The sequence below is a fragment of the Cariama cristata genome, unplaced genomic scaffold (assembly GCF_000690535.1).
Source record: "Cariama cristata isolate BGI_N322 unplaced genomic scaffold, ASM69053v1 scaffold3802, whole genome shotgun sequence".
Taxonomy (NCBI): Eukaryota; Metazoa; Chordata; class Aves; order Cariamiformes; family Cariamidae; genus Cariama; species Cariama cristata.
The window spans coordinates 1-20403 of NW_009605335.1; the positions used below are offsets into that span (position 1 = coordinate 1).

A 20403-nucleotide genomic window follows, 5' to 3' on the forward strand; every position below is an offset into this window, starting at 1 on the left:
GCAGCAGAGACAGAATGAAACCTGTGGTTGCAGTCACTGGAGAGCCCTGTGCTACCTTGTAGGGAGATTAAGAAGAGAACCTTAGGTGGTATTTCTGTATGTGTATAGTTTTTGCCTCAGTCACGGATATTTTCCCATCAGCAAACTGCTGAAGTGGTGATGTGAAGACAGGAGCAGTCATCTGTGCCATGATGCCTCGGGAGGCCTGGCGTGACTTCCCTATTGACCATTTAATTAATTACCTCCCTCCACTGCTGTGCCAGGGTGAGCAGACCACAGTGAGTGAGCCCTGGTCTGCCCTTCCTTGCTTACTTTTCTGTTCCTATGGCCGCTTCAGAAACGGTCTTTCTGAAAATGCTGGCCCTCACCTCCGTTTGCTAGCTGTGGTCTGTCTCACCTTTCTGTCAGTTTGTTCCTTCTCCCTCATACTCAGTCTCATGAGCAATGAAAGGAAAATGAAAAAATGAAAAATGGGCAATCCTTCCTTCCATGGAAGTCAGTAGGACATTTAGGGTTTGTACCAGATAGCGCTACAAGAACAGACCTATCATTTTTCCTTAAAGCTTGAATGTTCACCTAATAATGTTACAGCAGAGTAAACGGCTACTCTTGTGAATTACATCCACAGAAGAAGCATGTACCTGGATTTAAACCAAATTAAACTGATTGAGAAATGCCTATTGATATTAATTTGCTATAAATCTGAGTAGTGAGTTATTACTGTGTCTTTCATTTGTGAAAGAAGTGTTTCAGAGAACCATTCTGTCCTTATAAAATAAGAAGCAGGCAAGAAACTAAGCTAAATGCAGCAATCCTTCCTCTCAGGCAAATGTTAGATGTCATATTTAACATTTGCAAGTATTTCAGGAACAGTTTTACATTTTACTTTATGAGCATCTTTAGTTGTTGTTTTTCATGGACTTTAACCTAGGTGTGAATGTAGTAGATATGTTTTGAAGCATCTCAGACAGCTTTTGGGACCGACTAGCAGAGTTCCTTCTCATGTGGTGGGCTATTGATATTTGGCATGAAGTCTGCTGCTTTTCTTTCATCTGTCCATTCAGCTCTTCTGCTGAGATCACTAACATTTATTACTTAACAGACTAGACAAGAAAATTAAAACATTGGTCAATTTTCTTGTTTTCTTTCCCAAGAAGCATCCCATTTTCCTTCCTGGTGTTAGAGTTATGAGAAAACCCACTTGTTCTCAGTGGATAGCTGGATCACTTTTTAACTGGCTAAAACCCCTGACCTATGCAAGCTCTTAAAAGCTTACACCTTGCAGAGACTCCCGTACCTGTTGAAAGCCGTTCAGTCACCAGCTCAGAATCTGACTGTCACTCAAGCACGTCACAGTGTGAGTTTACCGGAAAGCAGTAATTGCTTTGAAGTGGGAAATACCGCAATCCATCGCATACTGCCCATCCCATTTAACTAAAAAGTGTATTATGCAGATATGTACCCGCACACACACATGCGCTAATATATAAAATATGTATCATAAATATGCATATAAATAAGTTCTCTCTTGTTAGTTAATGCACACAGTTATGTAGCATGTTCGACATACAGAATATGAACAGTATTTTTCTAAGAGTCTCTCTCTTCCGCTTCTTTTTTCAGACATTGCCATGGGATCTATGGACGGTAAGCCTGACATTTATCATTGTGAATTAAGATATTTCTGATATTGTAACACCCTAAACTCAGATTTACAATGCTTTTACCAAAAGCCAAGATAAAGAATTTACAGACCGTGACAAACACTTTCAAGTATATGAAGCCACTGGGGATCTTTTAAAACCATCACCAACAAAAAATAGTCTCTATTGCTTGGCCTACAAAATCTAAATGGTGTCAGAAATCTAGGCTAATAAGATTCACAATCATTATAGCTAAGTGTGTGTTGCTTTTATTCTTATGCCTGAATTACAGCTATTAGAGGGTAGGAATGGATGCTAGTCACCTGTTTTAATTATCTGAAGGTATAGTTCCTCAGGACTTTAACCCAATGGACAACCATTTTCTCAAAATTCAGGTGTGAAGAGAGAATTTAAGTTGTCTTTGTGGGCGTACAGTGAACTGGAGTTATTCACAAAAGAAGCTACTACTTTAGGAAACTGCATGATTCCTTCTTTCTTCCTCCTGATGCCAAATCAGATACAATGATCTGCAGGAAGAAAACGGCTCATTTTTCTGAGCTTTCTTTTGACTTTATGTCATAGAGATAGTTGGGTTGACTTGACGTGCAGCCTGGTATGCTCATTTGTGACCTTTTGCAGCTTCAGCCAGCACAGAGATCTGGGGATGCTTCTCATGCATTCAGATTTGCAGCGCTGTTTTGTGAACACATGGCATATGTGATGTATATTAAATGCTCATCTCTTTCTATTGGAGAAAAGGTTAAATAAAGCCTGAAAAAAGAGTCATGGATGTAGAACAGCCAAAATTTCAAGGCTGATATCTAGATCGGCTAAAATAACTCAGAAATGTTTCAAATGTATTGCTCTAAACTTATATTAGATAGCTTTATCACTGTCGCCTTTTCACAAGGTTTTAGTTAGAGCTTGTTAACATTATATATGTATTCTGTATTATAATTATTTTCCTCTTTTCTCTAGTTTAAAAAGATAGAGTAAGTAGTGGGCTTCACAGCTAAATGTTTGAAGTTAGGAACACTCAACATTTTACTGAGTGTCTCTTAATAAGTTGACTGCAGAATAGTTGTTGATCTTCCTTGCAGCATTTGTATCTGTTCAAAGTGGCAGTGTAGACAGCAGGCTCTGTGACTTGATACCTTACCGTATGTGGATGTAAATGCCTCTGCATGGCACAGGGCGATAGAGAATCGGAGCTGCAGCTCAGGGTCCTCTGCACTGCCCAAGCGATGCACTGATGCCCTAGTGTAAATACAAGTAAGCCCCACTGCCACTTGTGTTGTTTCCTTCCCTGGTCACTGTCTCCCAGAGCAACTCCTCTTTTCAATTAATAGAGTTCCTGCAATAAAAGTGTCAGTGGCTTGCAGAGGAAAGCAAGGTGTGATAAATATTCAACATACATGCAGAACTTCTTTTATAATGTAACACAGAGGCTGGAAGCGTGACTTAAATTCAGGAGTCTGGAATTAGTCTTCTGTGGAGTGGCAGGAGAGGACCCACTGCTCCTTCCCCATGCCAGTTTGGGAACTGCTGCTGGTTAGAGAACTGCTCATTAACGAACTGCTGTGTAACAAAGTACATCATGTTGTTCTTTTCTGTGTTTTATTTGTATGATTTTCTTCTATACAGACAACCAGCGAATTGGTGCAACCGGTAAGCAAACCTCCCCCCAAAATCACAACCACTCTAGAGACGTGCTTTAATCGGTGTGGAGTAATATATAGTTTTCTGGTTTTGTCTATCAGTGCTGCTCTTTTACATTGCAATCTCCAAATGTTACAAAACGCATAGCTTTTCCTTAAACGGCTTAATTTAGTCACTTTCATTCTTTAAATTAAAATTACTCTAGTAAAATATAAATTTTGTGTTTTCTCATCAAGTCCGCCTTTATCTTTTTCATCTTGTGTTTTTTCTTTGCTTTTCTGTCTGCTTAAAGCCTGATTCTTCAAAAAGTCTTTCCCTGTGTAACCTGGTCATGGAGGAAATCCCAAACAGTGGGTCATCAGAAGATATTAACAGATCTCAGACTGATCTAGGTTCACTCAACTGGGGCCTAGATGTTAGCACACCCAGTGTCAGCCAGGAAATTACTGCAGGCGGTTCTTTGCTTTTCCCTGTGGCAGAGCAAACCTCAAGCGAATCCCCCGGTACTCTGCCTGCTAGTGTTTGGCCTGCTGTAGGTGAGCAGGAGGATGCTGCACCAGGGTCAGCTTCTGTAAATGAAAACCAGAGGACTTCACTGGAGAACCAGTTGGATGCCAAAAATGTCCCATGGGAAGATGTGGTGACCAATCAGCCTTTAGAGAACATAATCAGTTTTGAGACACCGGTCCCAGGAACTGAGAGCTTGTTGGATGAACCCCTACCATGTGATTCGCAAAAGGCAGAGGAAGAGAGGGCGGAAGACGAGGGGGCAGGTGTCAAGCCAAGTGAAAAGGTAGAGACCAAAGCTGTTAACTACAAGGAGGTAGAAAGTCCAGAGGAACTGGAAGAGCAAGGTTGCGAAACTGAAGGAAAGAGACTTCATAAGGATTTAGCAAAATCAGATCTTGAAATTTTAGTCAGTACAGAGGTAGAAAATTTACAGGAGTTGGAAGGTAATGATGGGGATGCTGGGAGAGCTAGTGGTGCTAACCTGGAAAACCCTAGGGAAGAAGAATTCGAATGGGCCAGTGTCACTGAGGAGACAGATGGAGAAGTACCATTGTTGAGCACAGGGCTGGAAGGTGGGGACAAAATAATAGTGGGCAACTGTAAAACTATAGAAAGCACTGGTGTTGAACCTGAGAGAGCTTTTAGTATCTGGCATCAGCACCATGAAAGGACATTTGAGAATGACTTAGCCCAAACTGACAGTGGTACTGGAGAGAGTACATCCATGGAGTGTATAAACACAACTGCACATGTTGACGTAGAGGTAAATGACCACACAGAAAAGGACTCTACAGATACCGGAAACGTTGTGTGTGATGCTGAATTATCCAATGCAGAAGAGTCCAGTAAAGGAACTGAAGACAATAGCGTCAGCTGCCTCCCGAATGGTAGTGCTGCTGCTGAAGGTCAGGCTACTGCTGAAAAAGAGTGGCTCTTGCTGCCCAAGACAGCTGCTGCTGCTAGCACAAGCTGTGGTAATCCTTGCCTAGATAATGCAGAAGACCAAGTGACAGGTAGGGCAGCAGCAGCAGTTGCTGAAGAGCATCCTAGTAGCAGTGGTGTTCCTGAAGCCTTGGAAACAGACCCCTGGCTGGCAAACTGGGATCCAACAGTTACTCATGATTCCTGGGGTTTTTCTAATCCGTCAGATGGCCAAGCTAATGGACTGGATAATTGGCCCTTTTTCCCCAAGCAGCAAGACTCAGAGGAAGGTAACATGGAAAATGTTTGGTTAGGCATTAGTGATAAATGGTCTACACAAGACCTAGGAGGGGCTGATAACAGCTGGGCAGAAGTAGGTGCGAGTACAAGTCAGGAGGCACCAGTAAAAGAAGGCTTGCCTGGGGAGCAGGTGGGCTTTAGCAATCCTGGACCAAGCAAGGAGGTAGCTAGACCCTTGGCTCTGTTTCAAATGGGAAATTCCAGAAATACTAGCACCGAGAGTTCAACTAGTCCTAAAGACAATGAGACCAACAACTCAGATTTATCTGAAGATGAAATTGCTAACCGGAGATATGGATTGTTGTACCAGGAAATTGAGGCTGATAAAGAAGAGGTACCTACCCCAGTGTGTAGCCTAGTCTAGACGAAGAGTTCCTTAGGCCATGCATAACCCTGTCGTTTGAAAACAATCCATTTGTGTGTTTCCCACTGCCCCTCCTAAGCTCGCGCTATTCTTGTTTTGAAAAATTGCCGTGCAACTGTTCATAGTGTGGTGCCCTTCAGCCGTGTCATGAAGCAGGCTGACAAAAATGCATTTCAAAATGGTGAATGAAGCTTTGAGCTGTGAAGGCACGATGTGTCTCGCAGGTTTTGTTTTATATGTATGACTTCATACAACTTTCAGTGCACCTAGTCTTTTTTATTATTATTATTTTTTTAAGAATATTTAAGTTACTTTGCTTTTTGTTTTTGTTGTTTTCTTTAAGCCTGTGACACCTGTTACCAAATAACACTGTTGTCAAATTTCTTGCTGTTTTACCCTTCATTTTATTTTTTTACTTTTTTTAAATGTCTGGCCTACATTTTTATTTTGCAAATAAAAATGTTTTGACTCATGTTTTGATTTGGTAAACAAATGATAATTTGTTCTGATCTTCACTTCTACTTAGGCATCCAGCACAGCATTTAATGGATTTGCACAGGTAAGAAATAAACATGTTTTGAGATTTATTTTTTTTTCGATGCTTTTAGGAAGGGATGAGGACTGGATGTACAATTTCAGGAAATCTGTTCTACAGACAAGCTGCGCAACAATGTCATACTAACTCAAATCCAAACTTTGTCTGTTCTCAGAATTTATTCCTAGATGTTACTAGAATGATGCTAATACTCTTGGTGCTCTTGACCTGACTGAATTTAATAGCAAAAATCCAACTACCTTAGTGGGACTGTTTGGTTTTTTTTTTCCCCCTCCTAAAAGGACTGATTTAGCTTTTTTTATTGTGATCTTGTGTGTTTTTTTTCTCACAATCCCAAAATCCTAGAAAGCGTGGTTTCCTCAGTTTCACATACTTTCTGTGACTCTCTGTATGTATCTAAAATGAGTTTTATTTATTTATGCATCTTTATTTTCATTTAAGATATATTTTAATCTGCAAGTTAAACCTAAATTATTTGTTTGCTGCTGTGCTTATGGTGAGACTCTGTTAGGTATCGCAGAGATATGATGCATGAAGATACCATGGTTATGCTTTCAAACTCCAGGGCTGTGCCAAGATCCCAAAATTCGGGTGGATAACCTAGGGTCTCATTAATTTCCAGCACCCTTTTAGAGACTGGCTCATCCACGGTACACCCTCTACACCTTTTTTTTAGAAGCACCCAAAAGGGCTGAGGTTATGCAAGGATGGAAATGAGTCTTCCAGGGTTTAACCATTCTGCTCCAGGACACTTAAATTAGTAAAGGATCCAGAAGGAAGGGGGAAAGCACAAGGCTACCACCTCTAATAATTAAGGCAAAATGTTTGCCCTGAGGAAATCAAAATTTGATGCCCCTATGGCAGTAGGAAAAGGATTTGACCCATCAATATTTTGCAAATTAATTGCTTCTGAATCAGTAAGATGTTGGAAAACAGTCTCCATTTTTGTACCTTCTTAATGCAGGCCAAATTTTGTATCCATAATTACTATATTTACTATTCAAATAAAAGCCCAGAATCAAGAGGATATGAAAGTAGCTTAAAGCTAGTGTACTCCCCAGGCATGGGCACGTGTAGTCTGCAAAAAAAAGATTCTGAACTTTACCATTTCAAAGTGCATTGTGCCTGAAACAGAGTCCTTGCAACTTGCATGTATTTAATGAGGGGATTTTCACCACCTTTAGTAAAATTGCACTGTTTAGAAGCATATTATTGAAAAAGCGTCTTTAATATTAATAGGGCTTAAGTAATAATTATTATTAATACCCATTTAGATTATCTATTTGTCATCTTAATCTATGTGAATTTACTTATTACTTTACCTGAATAAATAATTTAAAAAAATCAGGTCTTTGATAGACACCTGCAAACATCCCCTCACAAATATTTTTGCATCATTTTTTTTCTTTCCTATATCTAGGATACCTCTGCATTTACAGTGCAATCAAATGAGAATGTGACAGAGCCTCTGGTAGGTGGTGGCTTTTGCTTCCTTTTTGCATGCCTTGTAAAAAAGGCACCATTTTTCCTTTGTGCAAAGATATTTTCTCCTTTTTTGTGTTTTCCACCTTGTAAATCACAAAACCTTAACCTGGAAGGGTTGGTGGGTGATATCATTGTCGTCATAAATTTTTACTCACTGAAACAGTTTTTCACAAGTATAGCATGGAGAAAAAGAAAAGAAAACCAGATTATTCTAAGATATGGTTTCTTTTTGAAGGTGTAGTCAAACAATTTCTTCATTTATTGCGTTTAAGAAATGACAAGGATGAGTACTATTGGCCCAGTGTACAGCAAGCAGGTGATACTACATGATGGCTGTTTAAACATCTCCAGTATTCCTGTAGTTTTATCCACTCTCCACATATTAATACTAGGCACAGTCTGCTTCTAAGGAGTGTAGAATCTTTTTGGAAGTGATTATATTTGGGCAGTTTCTTAGTTTCTCTAGCAGTCCTTGGTTAGCCTGGAGTAAGGATGCGGAATAGCAGGATTGCTGGGGTGAGTGCTATAGCTACTTAACAGCAGCAGAGTGATACTCAATATTATTTAATGTGGCTTTTGTATAATGCCTCCGGTGGTGCTTGTGTTCATAATGGTTACTGAATATGGTGAGAGTATTTTTATTTGTACCTGAAATGTGGTAACTAGTCTGAAGACTGCTTGTCAACAAGTGACATGAAGCACATCAATGCAATCTGCATTATAATGTTACCTGTGATTTTAAGTTTGAAAGTTTCTTCCAGCGTTAAACCTCAGGAAATGCATTAGTCATCTTACCTGGGATAAATCTACTTTGTGTTTCTCATTTCAGTCCTATTTCTTCTTTGTGCAATTCCCTAGAAGTGGCATTAATACACTATGCAGAGAGATTTCTGCACAGCATGGTATAATATAATGAATATTTCTTTATGCTATGCCAAATCCTGAAGGTCTTTCTTAGGCAGACTCCTCTGTACCTCATTAAAAATCAGTCTGCTTAAGGAATATGTGAGAAAATAAGTGAGAGGCTATGGGTTTTTACCCAAAAAATATCAGAGAGGAGAAGATTTTAGTATCTTTAAGAATTTCATGGAAGCTGTCTCTTCATCACAGGAGACCTCCTAGCCAGCTGCCTGTTATCAACTGCAAAGCAGCTAAAGAGCTTTTGAGTTTCACATTCTGCTGAGCAATTTGTTCGTAGAAAATTAATCTAGTGTGGTTATTCTATCTGGTTGAGTCAGCCACCTTTATAAATGGAATACGCTGAGCACAGCTTGCAGCTCTCCCCTTGTATGCACGTGTATTTGCGAAGTGATGTCTCCGTTGGAGATCGCACTTCGGCTGTGAGCTATTTTGCCACAGGACTGAACGTGTTGCAGGGCTGGTCATATTTGCTAAATCCTCTTGCTAAGAAACAAGCTTAGGCCAGAATTTAAAAGGGTGGAAATCCCAATACTGGTTTGATAAATGGATGCCTTGTAGGTGATTGAGACCTCAAGAGGGAATGCGTTTTCCTAAGAAACCAGGGATGATTTTCACACTGCCAGAATTCAAGCAGTCAGTGGTTGCCCTTCCGCACATAAAGCCTGTTTGAGTCTCTGCTAGTTGCTTCTTACCTTCACTGGAAGAGGGATTATATTGTCTGAGAACAGACAGAACTAGGGAATGGGATAATGTTAAAGTCTCATATTTGAAGCCCAGGGTTGGTACATGAGTGCCAGCTTGAACTCCTGGCCTTGCTGTCAAGTTTCTGGGGCATTTCTGAGCAAACTGAGTGCCTTCCCCCCACTTCTACTGCCCCTTTCTGTAATTCAGGAAGCTGATGCTTTCTTTCCTTGAGATGAAGGAGTGTAGGACTGGCTCAGTTTGCATATAGAACATTGAGGGTGAAAATGCCCTTTAGATGCTGTAAAGCCAGGCACTGCCATCCTCTCCTTGGCAAAGCCCGGCAAGATTGAGCCTGAACCAGCACTGTGCCAGGCACAGTTCTCATTCCTCCCCTTCCTCCCCACTATCATGGCTCCTCAATGATTTTTCCACTGTCTACTTAAAAATCAATAAAATAAAAGACCGAGGCTGAAGAAGCTCCACCTGGGGAACCCAAGGTCGAGGAAACCCCTGCTGCTGCTGTTGTGGAAAAGGAGGCCATCCCTGCTGAGCCAGCAGAGCAGGCTGTGGTGAGTGACCTGTCCCCTTCCCACCTCCTGGCCCTCATCCGAACCACCTTTTGTCATGGTGAATGTGCCTGCTCCATTTCAGCCATCCTTTCCATCGTCATCATCCATCCGTGGCTGGTTTCCCCAGCAGCCCGGCTGTGTCACAGCATGCCTTTCCAGCACACGTCCCCCTTTCAGCCCTAAAATGTCATTCCTCTTATGTTTGGCATTTGAGACTGAAGTTCAGCTGAGTGATTGTGGTTTCACAGATTGATTCCAGATGAACTTCAGAAACGGAGAGAATTGATGCCATTTTAAAATGACCTTATTAGCAATTTTCTCATTTCATTTTAAGCTGAGCTGTAAGCACTAAGCCAATGTACATTTTGTATGGTCCTTGCTAGAGCATGAAAATAACAGGAAAAAAAGTGATTGTAATATAAATGTCTACAAGGCTTATGGTTTTAGAAGCCAGCCGTGAGCTAAAGAGGGAACTCCAGGCACCGGTTTGGAGATTTTTACATGTCAGAATTCAGGAAACAGCGGGAGAAGAAGAAAGGACAACTCTGCAGGAAGAACAAAGCAGGGCACCTGATATCACTACAAATTAAGACATGGTCTGAGACAGTAGGTGTGGGGTTTTTCTGCTGACTAGCATCCCTTTTTATAACAGGTATCTCAGTGAATATCCTTTTTATCCAACTGAGGTTCCTCTTCTACATACTGCTGTCAGAAGGTGTTGGTGGTAGGTGATACCCACAGGCTAAGAAACCCTGGAGAAAAATGCATCTGTTTTAGTAGACTGACAGTTTTCTTGCTTTCCTTGAGATAATAACCTGTTCAAAGTCTCTAATGAGTGTTTGTCACTGTTAGAATAAGCAGATTACTACTGAAAAACTGGACAGAAAAAGTTTGGTTTTTTTTTTGTGAGTGGGTTTCTCTGCCACAGAAGCCAGTGGAAGCTGTCTAGCTGTGCGTTGTGACCATCGAGCACAGTTTGGTGCCATAACTGTTCCCAGAAGAACAAGGTTCAGCTTGCTGAACCACTCTTGGCCTTGGCTGAGTCTCTGTCTATCTTTATTTGCTAAATAGGGATGATGATACCCAATTAATCATAAAATTAGGTGTTTTTCAGTAAGCATTTGATACGCTGCCACATGGGAGGCAATATTAAGCTGATGTAGATGCCAATTAGCTGAAGAAAGTGGAAGTAGCTGGCACCTATAGATGTGGCAGCACAGAGCATGGACAGAAGACTTATCAGATAGGCAGCTACTGTAGCATCTCATGGATCTATCTCTGGAGCTGATCTTGTTTAACATTTTTGTTAATGGCAGTGGCTCAGTCACTGCAAACCTAATGGTGATGTTTATCGATGACTCCAGGTTGGGTCGTTTCGTTAACTTAAGGGAATAGCATTAGACCCACTAGCTCTACCTGCCCAGGACAGGCTGGTTATCTGCCAGCAGTGTTAGACCCATGCAAAAGCCACAGGTGATACTAAGCAATCTGTCTTCGGCAGAAGGAATTACGTACTAGTGTTGGTGTGCAAGGCTCTGGGGTACAAATGTAGTTTACTAAAGACCTTAAAGATGAATTGATGAGTTTGCCTGGGTGGTTCCAGCTGTCTGTGCTGTGGGACTTAGAGTGGTACCCAGCACAAATGATACAAAGAGGCAGGTTGAACTTCAGCTGTAACACCTGCCTCGTTCATTCTTTCCTTGCTACCATCTTTCTAAGAGAGGAAAAGTAATTTATTGTAGAAGGAAAGGGGGTCAGTGCTGGATGAGATGTTCTGGCGAACTTTGGGGTAAAAGGAAGATAATGCCTGTCTCTGTCCAACCCTTCCCATTCTTTGTGGACTGCTAGCAGCATTGCAGCTGTGGAGGGAAGCAGTCCTGTGTGTTCCCCAGAACCATGTTTAGGGTTTAATTCTGATTACACTTGCAGGAGTTTTTAGTATTTCTTTCTTTCTTTTTTTAATTGACTTTTGTTCGGTTCCATGGTACACACTGGAAGAAGTGACTTCAGGATCATCCCCTTCCAATAACACAACCAAACAAAGCAAGCCCCATGGTCGGTGGAGACCAAGCTCTGCCCTTCCTGTGTGTTTCCTTTTCGGTTGATATAAATCACAGTAATAACTTATCAACTCTATAGTAAGGCAAAGAATGAAATTGCCTGTCTGAGGCACATTGTTTTGTCAAACTCCTGTCCAGAATGCCTCCCATCTAGTCAGAGTAAATTTGATAGTTTGGAATAAAGAAGGAGGGAGGGAAGGTGGAGAGAGGAGGGATGGGAAATCAGTCACTGGGCTGGAGCTCTCCTCTTCCTGTGAGTGAATGGCAGGGAATAATGTGGAAGAACAGATATTAATGAAGCTGAAAAGGTTCTTTCTAGATGGTTTTATTTTGATTGTCTGTAAGGATTGAATGAAGAAAAAAATTGTAAGAAGTTCACCATTTTTCTAAAAGGAAGCCAGCTCCTTTTTGTCTTACATGAAGACAAAGCAATGCTCTGAAGCCTGTTGCACGTCTTAAGCGCTAATTAAACGACAGGCCGTGACTGCAGCACCATGCATCCATTCGTCAGCCAGCATGACCTTTTCAAGTGATCCATTTTGCTGCCTTGACCACCCGTGAGGAGTTCTGGGTCCACGGTCTGTCGGCAGCTGCTCTAGCCGAGGCACAGGACTGCAGAGCTGTTGGGAGAGAGGCAGAGACAAATACGGGGCAAGAGCCAGGCAATTTAAGAGCAACCCAGGAGGAAGACTGTAGGCATTAAATAGAAGTTAAACAGTTTTGATTAGGTTTGTGCTTGGGTTTTTTGTTGCTTTTTGAATATGAAGTTGTCCTTGCTAATTTGGGAAAATAAGCTAAAAGTGTTGATTCTAAAAATAACCGAATTGGATTCGTTCTGCATTTGGCTCTGAGGGGTTGTTATTTCAGGAAGGGCTTTCCAGGACTTGCAGAGAAGTGTTTGGAAGATTAGGATTAATGACAAATATGATCAAAGCTAAGGAAAAGTACACTGAGTTGCAAAAGATGAAAACATGTCATCTCTCGACAGCAGTTCTGCATTTGTTTGCTTTCTGAGTGACAGTATACTTTAAAAGTGGAGTTGTAAAATATTGATAGATGTTTTCTTATTGGGAATCTTTTATCGAGTTTAGTAACTTGCAGTTTGGAGTGACAGCCGCTAATCAGTTTAATTTTTCTGTAGTAAGTTTCCTGTCACATCCCATTAATCCAGAAAATTTATGGCATGTATTCTTCATTGTAGAAGTTTTGCAGTAAACTTTCTGGTAGGGTTTTCATTTAAATTAGGGAGAGAATGGTCCAGGGGATAGGGTACCACTTGCCGCTCAGAGTTTTGGATTCTGTTACTTGCTGTTTCATGGTCTGCCTGAACAAGATTGCCAAGACTTCAGTAAAAGAGCTCATCAGAATTGCTGCCTGGGATCTCATTACGTATTCTTGTCTTGGTCCTTCAGGTCTCAAATGCAATAGAACAAATTAAATTTTTATTAGTAGCTGTCAACAGTTGATCCTTTTTGGGGAGGGTATAAAGGGACAGAATGACCATGTGCACCAAGAGAAGCAAAGTTAACTATGGTCAAAAGTCCTTGCATGGACTTCTGCGCACAGAAGCAGTTGTTTCCCTATTTCCATAGCATCCCCAAAGGGAGCTGTAAAATCCGAAGGATACCATCTAAAGGATATCATAGATTAACTGCTGATTTATTTCTTTTTCAAATAATACTACCACCCTCACCATATCAGTTTTTCACATTCAAACAGAGATGACGTGAGGACACTAAAACAAAGTGAAAGCTTATGAAATCTTGTTATTTCCCTTTCTTCTTCTCCTCCATGTGCATAGCACTTGGAGTTGAGAGCACTGCTCAGAGATCAACTTTGACTTCTGTTTGCTCATTAGTTTGGAAAGAGCCTTTCAGTGCTTTGGGTCTAATGCCTACCTGGACTCTGACGTTCTCCCATTAAAGCAGTTAGACACTCAGCTAAGTACTGTGGTTTTTCAAAGCTGTGCATAAGCATATATGGAATCAGAGATCGGCTTTTTGACTTCTGTTATGCTCATTAGTTTGGAAAGAGCCTTTCAGTGCTTTGGGTCTAATGCCTACCTGGACTCTGACGTTCTCCCATTAAAGCAGTTAGACACTCAGCTAAGTACTGTGGTTTTTCAAAGCTGTGCATAAGCATATATGGAACTACTTGCTGATAAGTGCTTTGTGGGCACTGGGCAAGTACAGCAGAAGCCGGGAAACAGCCTGCGGCTTTGAGGGTATCTAACTATGGTTGAATCCCACTGTAGATACATTTCACAGTGCCCAAATGGTGGAGCATGTCATTTGGGAGAGCACTACAATGGCTTGATACAGAAGAACAACGGTCAACTCTGTCTAGATTCTGAGTGTGCAGCTAAGTGCAGGTGCAAAGTTGGAGCATGAGGCCATCAAAAATGTATGGCTGTCGTATAGGGAAGAGAACTGATGTGGAATAGCGTCGTTCTGAAGTCTGCAGAAGCAGATTTCTCTGTTCGTGGAACTAGGGTGTTAACTTCACTCAGATGGTATTCCAGTCATCCTTTATACTAGGCTTTCATGCTGTAAAAATGGTAGAGTTCATGCTACCATTCCTCTTTTCTCAAACACCACCTTCCACAAAATCCCAACTTCCAGCTAATCAAAACAGCAAAAGCGAAATGCTATTAATTTGACTAGCACACAACAGTCAAATCAGCTTTGGGACATCCCAAGCCTTGGGAAGCAAGGGGAGCTCTCCTTGCTTTCACCGTTCCCACCAAAACTGCGCTTTCAGTTAGCCTGGAAAACAGTCCTCATTTAAAAATATGTATATGTATATATTAGGTTCTTCTGCAGAGAGGCCCAAAACTGAGCTGATGGAATTCTTACCAGAGGATATTGCCAGGGTATTATTAAGGAAAGGGCAGAGGCTGGTGCATTCCTAACTGTAAAGTGTAGGATGATGCTCATTTCTGAAGGTAAATTGACTTATAAATACAGCTGATGGCAGAAATTCAGCACTTTTTAATAGTAAAAGCAGGGAAGGCATCTATCTACCGACTTGTAGTTGGACATAAAGCTTTTACGGGCAATAGAAACATTTGTGTACATTTCTTCCGTAAAAAAAAAAAGTGAGATTTCTGTGGGTGGCTGCGTGCATGTGTGCATTGCTAGAGTAAGAAATAATTATCTTTTGCTGTTGATATTTGCTTTTTCTATTTAAGACCATCTACAGTCTCCTCAAACTTAGTATAAAATGAAGGATTCCATGGCAGAGGCTTGGCAGCTTCAAAAAAAAAAGTCATTAAGAAAAGTTATATAACCCTGTAATTTTAACGGGATAAAGCTGTGAGAGGTTCCTATGGTAACGCCACTGTCAGCAGCTGCCTTGCCTTGGCATCTGGACATGTTTGGGGCTTATGAGGTGACTGCAGGCAATACTAGAAGATTAGATTAGAAAAGACATGAGTGATGGGAAGTTTGGATATAACTTAGCATCCTTTTATTGAAAACGAAACATGGAACCATTTCAACTGAAACTTATAGAAATTTTAGAGTGACAGTTGTGGGGGTGTGAAGGCAGTTAGCTGGAGCCTGAGTACTTGAGGTCTCCTAATTTCTGATTGCTAAAGCGGACGGTCCAATCTACCGTGCCCTCACATATGTTTGTATAACTTGTCTTCACCCTTACAGCTTTTTGGAAAAATCTGACCTAGCTGTGTTTGCAAAGCAGCCTCAAAATTTATTAGCGAAGTGGATTTCCATAATGGGGCTTTGATTCGTTTCTCCTTAGCAGTGCCTGTGTCAGCAGGGAATCACACCTGAACAGGAAAAAAAAAAGCACTTCCAATTTTAGCAATTTTGACTGTTGACCTTCTGTAGAAAAGGATCAAGTATTAGATGGCATCTGGGCTGTAAAAAGTACTATATGGGGGGAGCCCGTTACTGTTCAGTGCATTCAATCCCTTGAACACCTAAATGAGTGTCAGATGTGGAAAACCACTGACACATGTCTAATTTTTAAAAGTCAGGCACCTGCTGCATGTACCACTGAATATGGACCTAGAGAAAGGTGATTCTGCAAAAAAAAGATGAACTTTGTGACCCACCTCTTTTGAACAGCCCCTTTAAAAGAGTTGCAGTCCAACATGAGTGGAAGAAGTGAGTGTTTTAGAAAGTTTACCTTGAAAGCCTGGTGAGTTGCTGGGCAGCAGCAGGTTATAATGGGAACAGTTTGAGTCTGGGAGGCGAGAAATTGGAGCTTGCTGGAAACTGCAAGGTCCGCAGTGTTGTGGGTTGTAGCTTACTACACAATTCTTCAAAGCTGGTGCTATTACGAGAATACTGAAAATAAAAGTAAATAAAATTGTCCTTAGCACTTACAGTGTGATGATGATGACATATGTAAAAGGTTTTGTTGGTTTTTAGCCTATAACTACTTTTATTTCCAAAGATATGTGGCAGCAAGAATTTTTCTGCTTGCTATACACTATCCCATTTAGTTCCAACCATTCATTTCATTGCATCCCATACATGCCGTGCTTCCATTAAGCTTGATTAATACCAATTGCTCTGCAGCCGTTGCCTCGGCATGAGTAAGGTGATGACTGTATTTCCTCTTTATACAGGACAGTGTCGAGGCAGGGGATAAGGAGACAACTGGAGTTGCTGAGAAAGAAAGCGAGGTACATATGAACAGCCTCAAGAGTGTGCTTGTGCTTTAATATCTTCAAGAGAATCGTGGCAAAAATATATTTGTCACTTGCATGTCATCAATATTCAGCCCAATATGTTGTAACAGTGAGCTAGCTGTAGTATCTCTTCTAACACTGCACAGATTTGTCTATATCTGCGGTATATATTCTAACACTAGAACATCTCTCATTCAATGCAGGACCACCGTAGAAGCTGCCTGTTGCAGCAGTGTAGTGATAAATGTCTCAGGGCAGCAAACAAAGCAGCCCCATGGTAGAAGGAGGTATAATGCTGTTTCTATTGACATTTGGAAATATGTTACATAGATTCCCAGTAGCTTTTATGCTTTCTGTAAACTTGTTTGCTTAGCCTTCGTGCAAACATCTCTTTATAAAGAAAAAACTCTGATTAATCTTTTTTTTTTGCCTAGCACAGTATGCCCTGAACTAGAACAGATATTTAAAAATAATCATGTTATGAGTTTGTTTGCTAAAGCACAAATCCGCCATCAAGTTAGATACAGTTAAAATCCAATTACAAAGCAACCGAAAAGCTCAATGACATATTTAAGCTGGGCATGAGTGGACTCAAATGATTTTATTTTGCTTATATTTCTTCAGAAATGATAAAACTACTTACCCTAAATCCTTCTATACTAAAGTGAAACTAGAACGTGTTCAAACACGCACAGAGCAGCACAAGAGGAACAGCTACATATTAAATGCAGGGACAGAAGTAGGGACTGAGAAAGAGATTGTAACTCCTAGTTATTAACCACTTAGGATTTGCATCTCGAGGTGCCGACAACCTCCTTTTTTGGTGTTATTCATTTTGGTGCCACAGGGTAAATAAAAAGATGGTGAGCAGGTCTCCATTCACTTTGGTTTCAGAACATGGTAAGTCCAGTGGTCCAAGCTTGGGTTTGTTACCCTGCTGTAAAACAGCTTTAGCTCTGCTAGAGTTGAGGATATAGCTGAGGCTCCAGGATATCCCAGTGTCACTGGGAAGCGAGTTTGGGACTCACTGGTGTCATAGTCCTCACCAGTGCTGCACATCTGTGTAGAAATCAGTGGAATTACACTGGCAAGAAAGTGCAGGACGGGAGTGGTAGATCAAGACCAGCTTGGTGTTGAGGCAGTGCAAGGGCGTTGTGTTGCTTCTGTGGCGTTGGCTTGTCATTCCCAACAAGTCCTGCCCAAGAAGAAACATGCACGAAATTCCTTGCTGTGCTGTGAGTACCAAGGCGCTAATTCTTTGAAATCTTTCCCCTTTTTTCTAATCCACTTGTCCTTATGAAGTTGAGGTCTCCTCTCTGGTGAGTTTGATGCTCTGTTCTGTTTAAAATAGCAGAAGAGCTGCCATAAGAGATCAAGCTATTTGCTAAGCCGATATCTGGCCTCCAGTGGAGGGTGGTCCCTTTGATACTGTAACTTGCATAACAGATTCTTCAGCATTACCCCAAAAGTCTTCCAAGATTTTGCAAGCAATTGATGTATTCCCTAAAGCATGATGATTAGTTCCTCTTGACATTATATTAGCTAGCTTAGCTGCAATTATAACCAACTGTCATAAAAAATTACCCAGTCCCTTTCTAAATCCAGCCATGGGGTGAGGCCTTCAGCTCTGGAAAACCAGCATAGCTCCAGGAGCTCCTCTGGGAGACCTCCATCCTCCTCCTCCTCCTCTCCCTGGGTTCATTCTTGCTGCTGTGAATCTGTGGCATTGTGTTGAGCTGACAGCAATGTTAATGAGAGTGCAACCGTGTGAGTTGGCTGCGTCCTGGGCAAGGAAGCATTCACTTCTGCAATTAAAACAGTCAAGTGGTTCTTCCATCGCAGCCCTCGTTATACTGGATGACCCTTTCTTTGTCCCCTGTGTGGCTGGGATAAGGGGACAACTGTCCAAATTTCAGTACTACCGCTAGAGATGGCTAATTTGGATTACTATTAGACTGTCTAATATTATTGATGAGTTATGGATAAGAGATTTGTAGGATCGGTTTTCAATATGAATAAGGTAATACAGGTAATTGTATCTGCAAGTATGCGGTTCACCATAGCTGGGTGTGAATTCACTGGGATGAGCCTTCCTCTTTTTTTTTTTTTCCTTTTCTGTACTGATCAAATATATTGGAGGCTGATAGTGAGGTTCATGCTGTGCTACCTCACGTGTAGTTTTGTAGAAGCTTTTTTTAATCATCCAGCTTGCCTTGGTTTTGTACTCTAAGACACAAGAACAAGCAATTACACAATTGTGAGCTGTGGTATACATCCAGTGACTCACGGCTACAGGCTGTGAGAGCGTCACCCTTTCACTGCTGGGCATTTGAGAGCTGATTCATGTAAAGTAGTATTCTCCTCCTTAGTGAAATAAAATGGGCTATACAAATCCAATAAATAGAAAAGAAGTGTTGATTCTAATCACAACAGACAGCAAGATCAATTTCTGCAGCGCGCTGTTAGAAGCGCATGGTATAAAATCAATCTGATAGGCACTCCGTTCCCTTTCTTTCCTACTAGCCTCTTCCAGGGCTTTTACATTCATCATTTATTTGAATATCTTCTTGGGTCAAGGCTGTTAAATTGGTAATACTATGAGTGGCAGGCTTGCATGCTTTACAAGTCACAGGAGAAGGTGTCAACGTCTGCCCATGTCTTTTAATGTTACTTCTTTTTATGACAGGGCATCCTTTATCAGCAGCATTTTCAATTAAAACTAAAGCTGCTCCAGTGATTTCTACAAAACCCTATAATATTTCCTGTGTTCAAGAACTCCAGAAGAATTTCTTTATCACATTAATTAATAGCAGTGAATAGGAGTAGTGCTGAATATTAGATATTGCTAAAAAAGAGTGCTTGAAGAGCGCCCATGAACAATTGTGGGTAGTTCAATTTGAGTTCAGGTAGCTGAGTTAGCCTCATCTGTGGAGGAAGGATCAAACTGAGGAAGCAAAGAGCATCAGGCTGTTAACTGGGGATCAGAGATATTTCTGCTAGCTGTAGCTTGACCCTGGTACCTGGAAAACAATTTTTCTTCAGTGTTTTTACTTTATCCTGGTGCTGTCTGCCATACATTAAAAATTCCATGTTGAAGTTAATTGGATTAACAGAATGAGTTTTGTCATTTACTCTCCACCCTCCAACCCTTAAGATTAATCCACTCTACGTATATATATATCCAACGTGCTACTGTAAGCATACACCAGTATATACCAATAGCAAAGTTAGGGTGATACATGAATTACAACAGTCTTTGCTAGATGAAGGATTCAGCACTGATCTATAGGCAGGGACTGTTCTATCCACCTTTCAACAACTGGAACAAAACATGCAGTAATTTTTCAACATGGACTGATCACAAATGGTTCGGTCATACCCAGACTGAATGGGCTTGTATGTATGTTTCTCTTTTTTATACTGACCTGGCTATAGATCTTTATGGTTATATTTTTTTCTGATATCTGATGTAATCTGAAGATTTCTAATCTTTATCCAACTGTAGAATATATTGGCTTCTGCTGATATAACCCAATTTGCAGAGTTGTTTTTGTTAGAAAGCAGTGTGTAATTAAGGCAATATTTCTGAAGCCAGCCCAGGTCTAGAGGTAGGTGACAGTAGCTGGACAAGGCTTGGAGCCTCTTTCCAAGAACGGATTCCAGTAGCAGGGTCCTCTGGACCCCTGGACAGCTTGTAAGCTCCTCCATCTCAGCAGAAACCTGTGGGGAATTTCTTCCACAATATGTGATGATCAAAAATATCATCTTCCACAATACACGATGATTGAAAATGTCTCTCCCACCTGTTAATCAGCTTCCCTGCACGAGCTTGCCCCTGGTGCTGCTTTCCCCCACAAATTGGGAGGAACCCAATGAAACCAAGACCATGGGTTGGCACCACCCAGGGAGGTCACAGAGCAGAGGTTGGTCCATGATCTCTCCAGCAGATATCCAGAACCCATATTCTGAAAGCTCCCTACCTCCTGTTGTTCATAGGTGGTACCTGTCACCGAGGGGGCTGCGGCAGCAGAAGACGGTGCAGCTGTGGCAGCCGGGGCGGGGGGTAGGGGCCCC

At 41.3% G+C, this 20403-nt stretch overlaps 1 protein-coding gene across 1 annotated transcript in view; it reads left to right on the plus strand.

Annotated features, from left to right (window-relative positions):
• Positions 1 to 1623: 1623 nt before the first annotated feature.
• LOC104158290 overlaps positions 1624 to 20403 on the plus strand; it is a gene marked incomplete at its 5' end in the record, with an annotated part of 26191 nt that continues 7411 nt past the window's right edge. The window contains 4 exons of the mRNA XM_009695895.1: positions 1624 to 1647; positions 3288 to 3311; positions 3595 to 5367; positions 5924 to 5956. Coding sequence (XP_009694197.1) covers positions 1624 to 1647; positions 3288 to 3311; positions 3595 to 5367; positions 5924 to 5956 — 1854 coding nt within the window. The remainder of the gene's footprint in view (positions 1648 to 3287; positions 3312 to 3594; positions 5368 to 5923; positions 5957 to 20403) is intronic.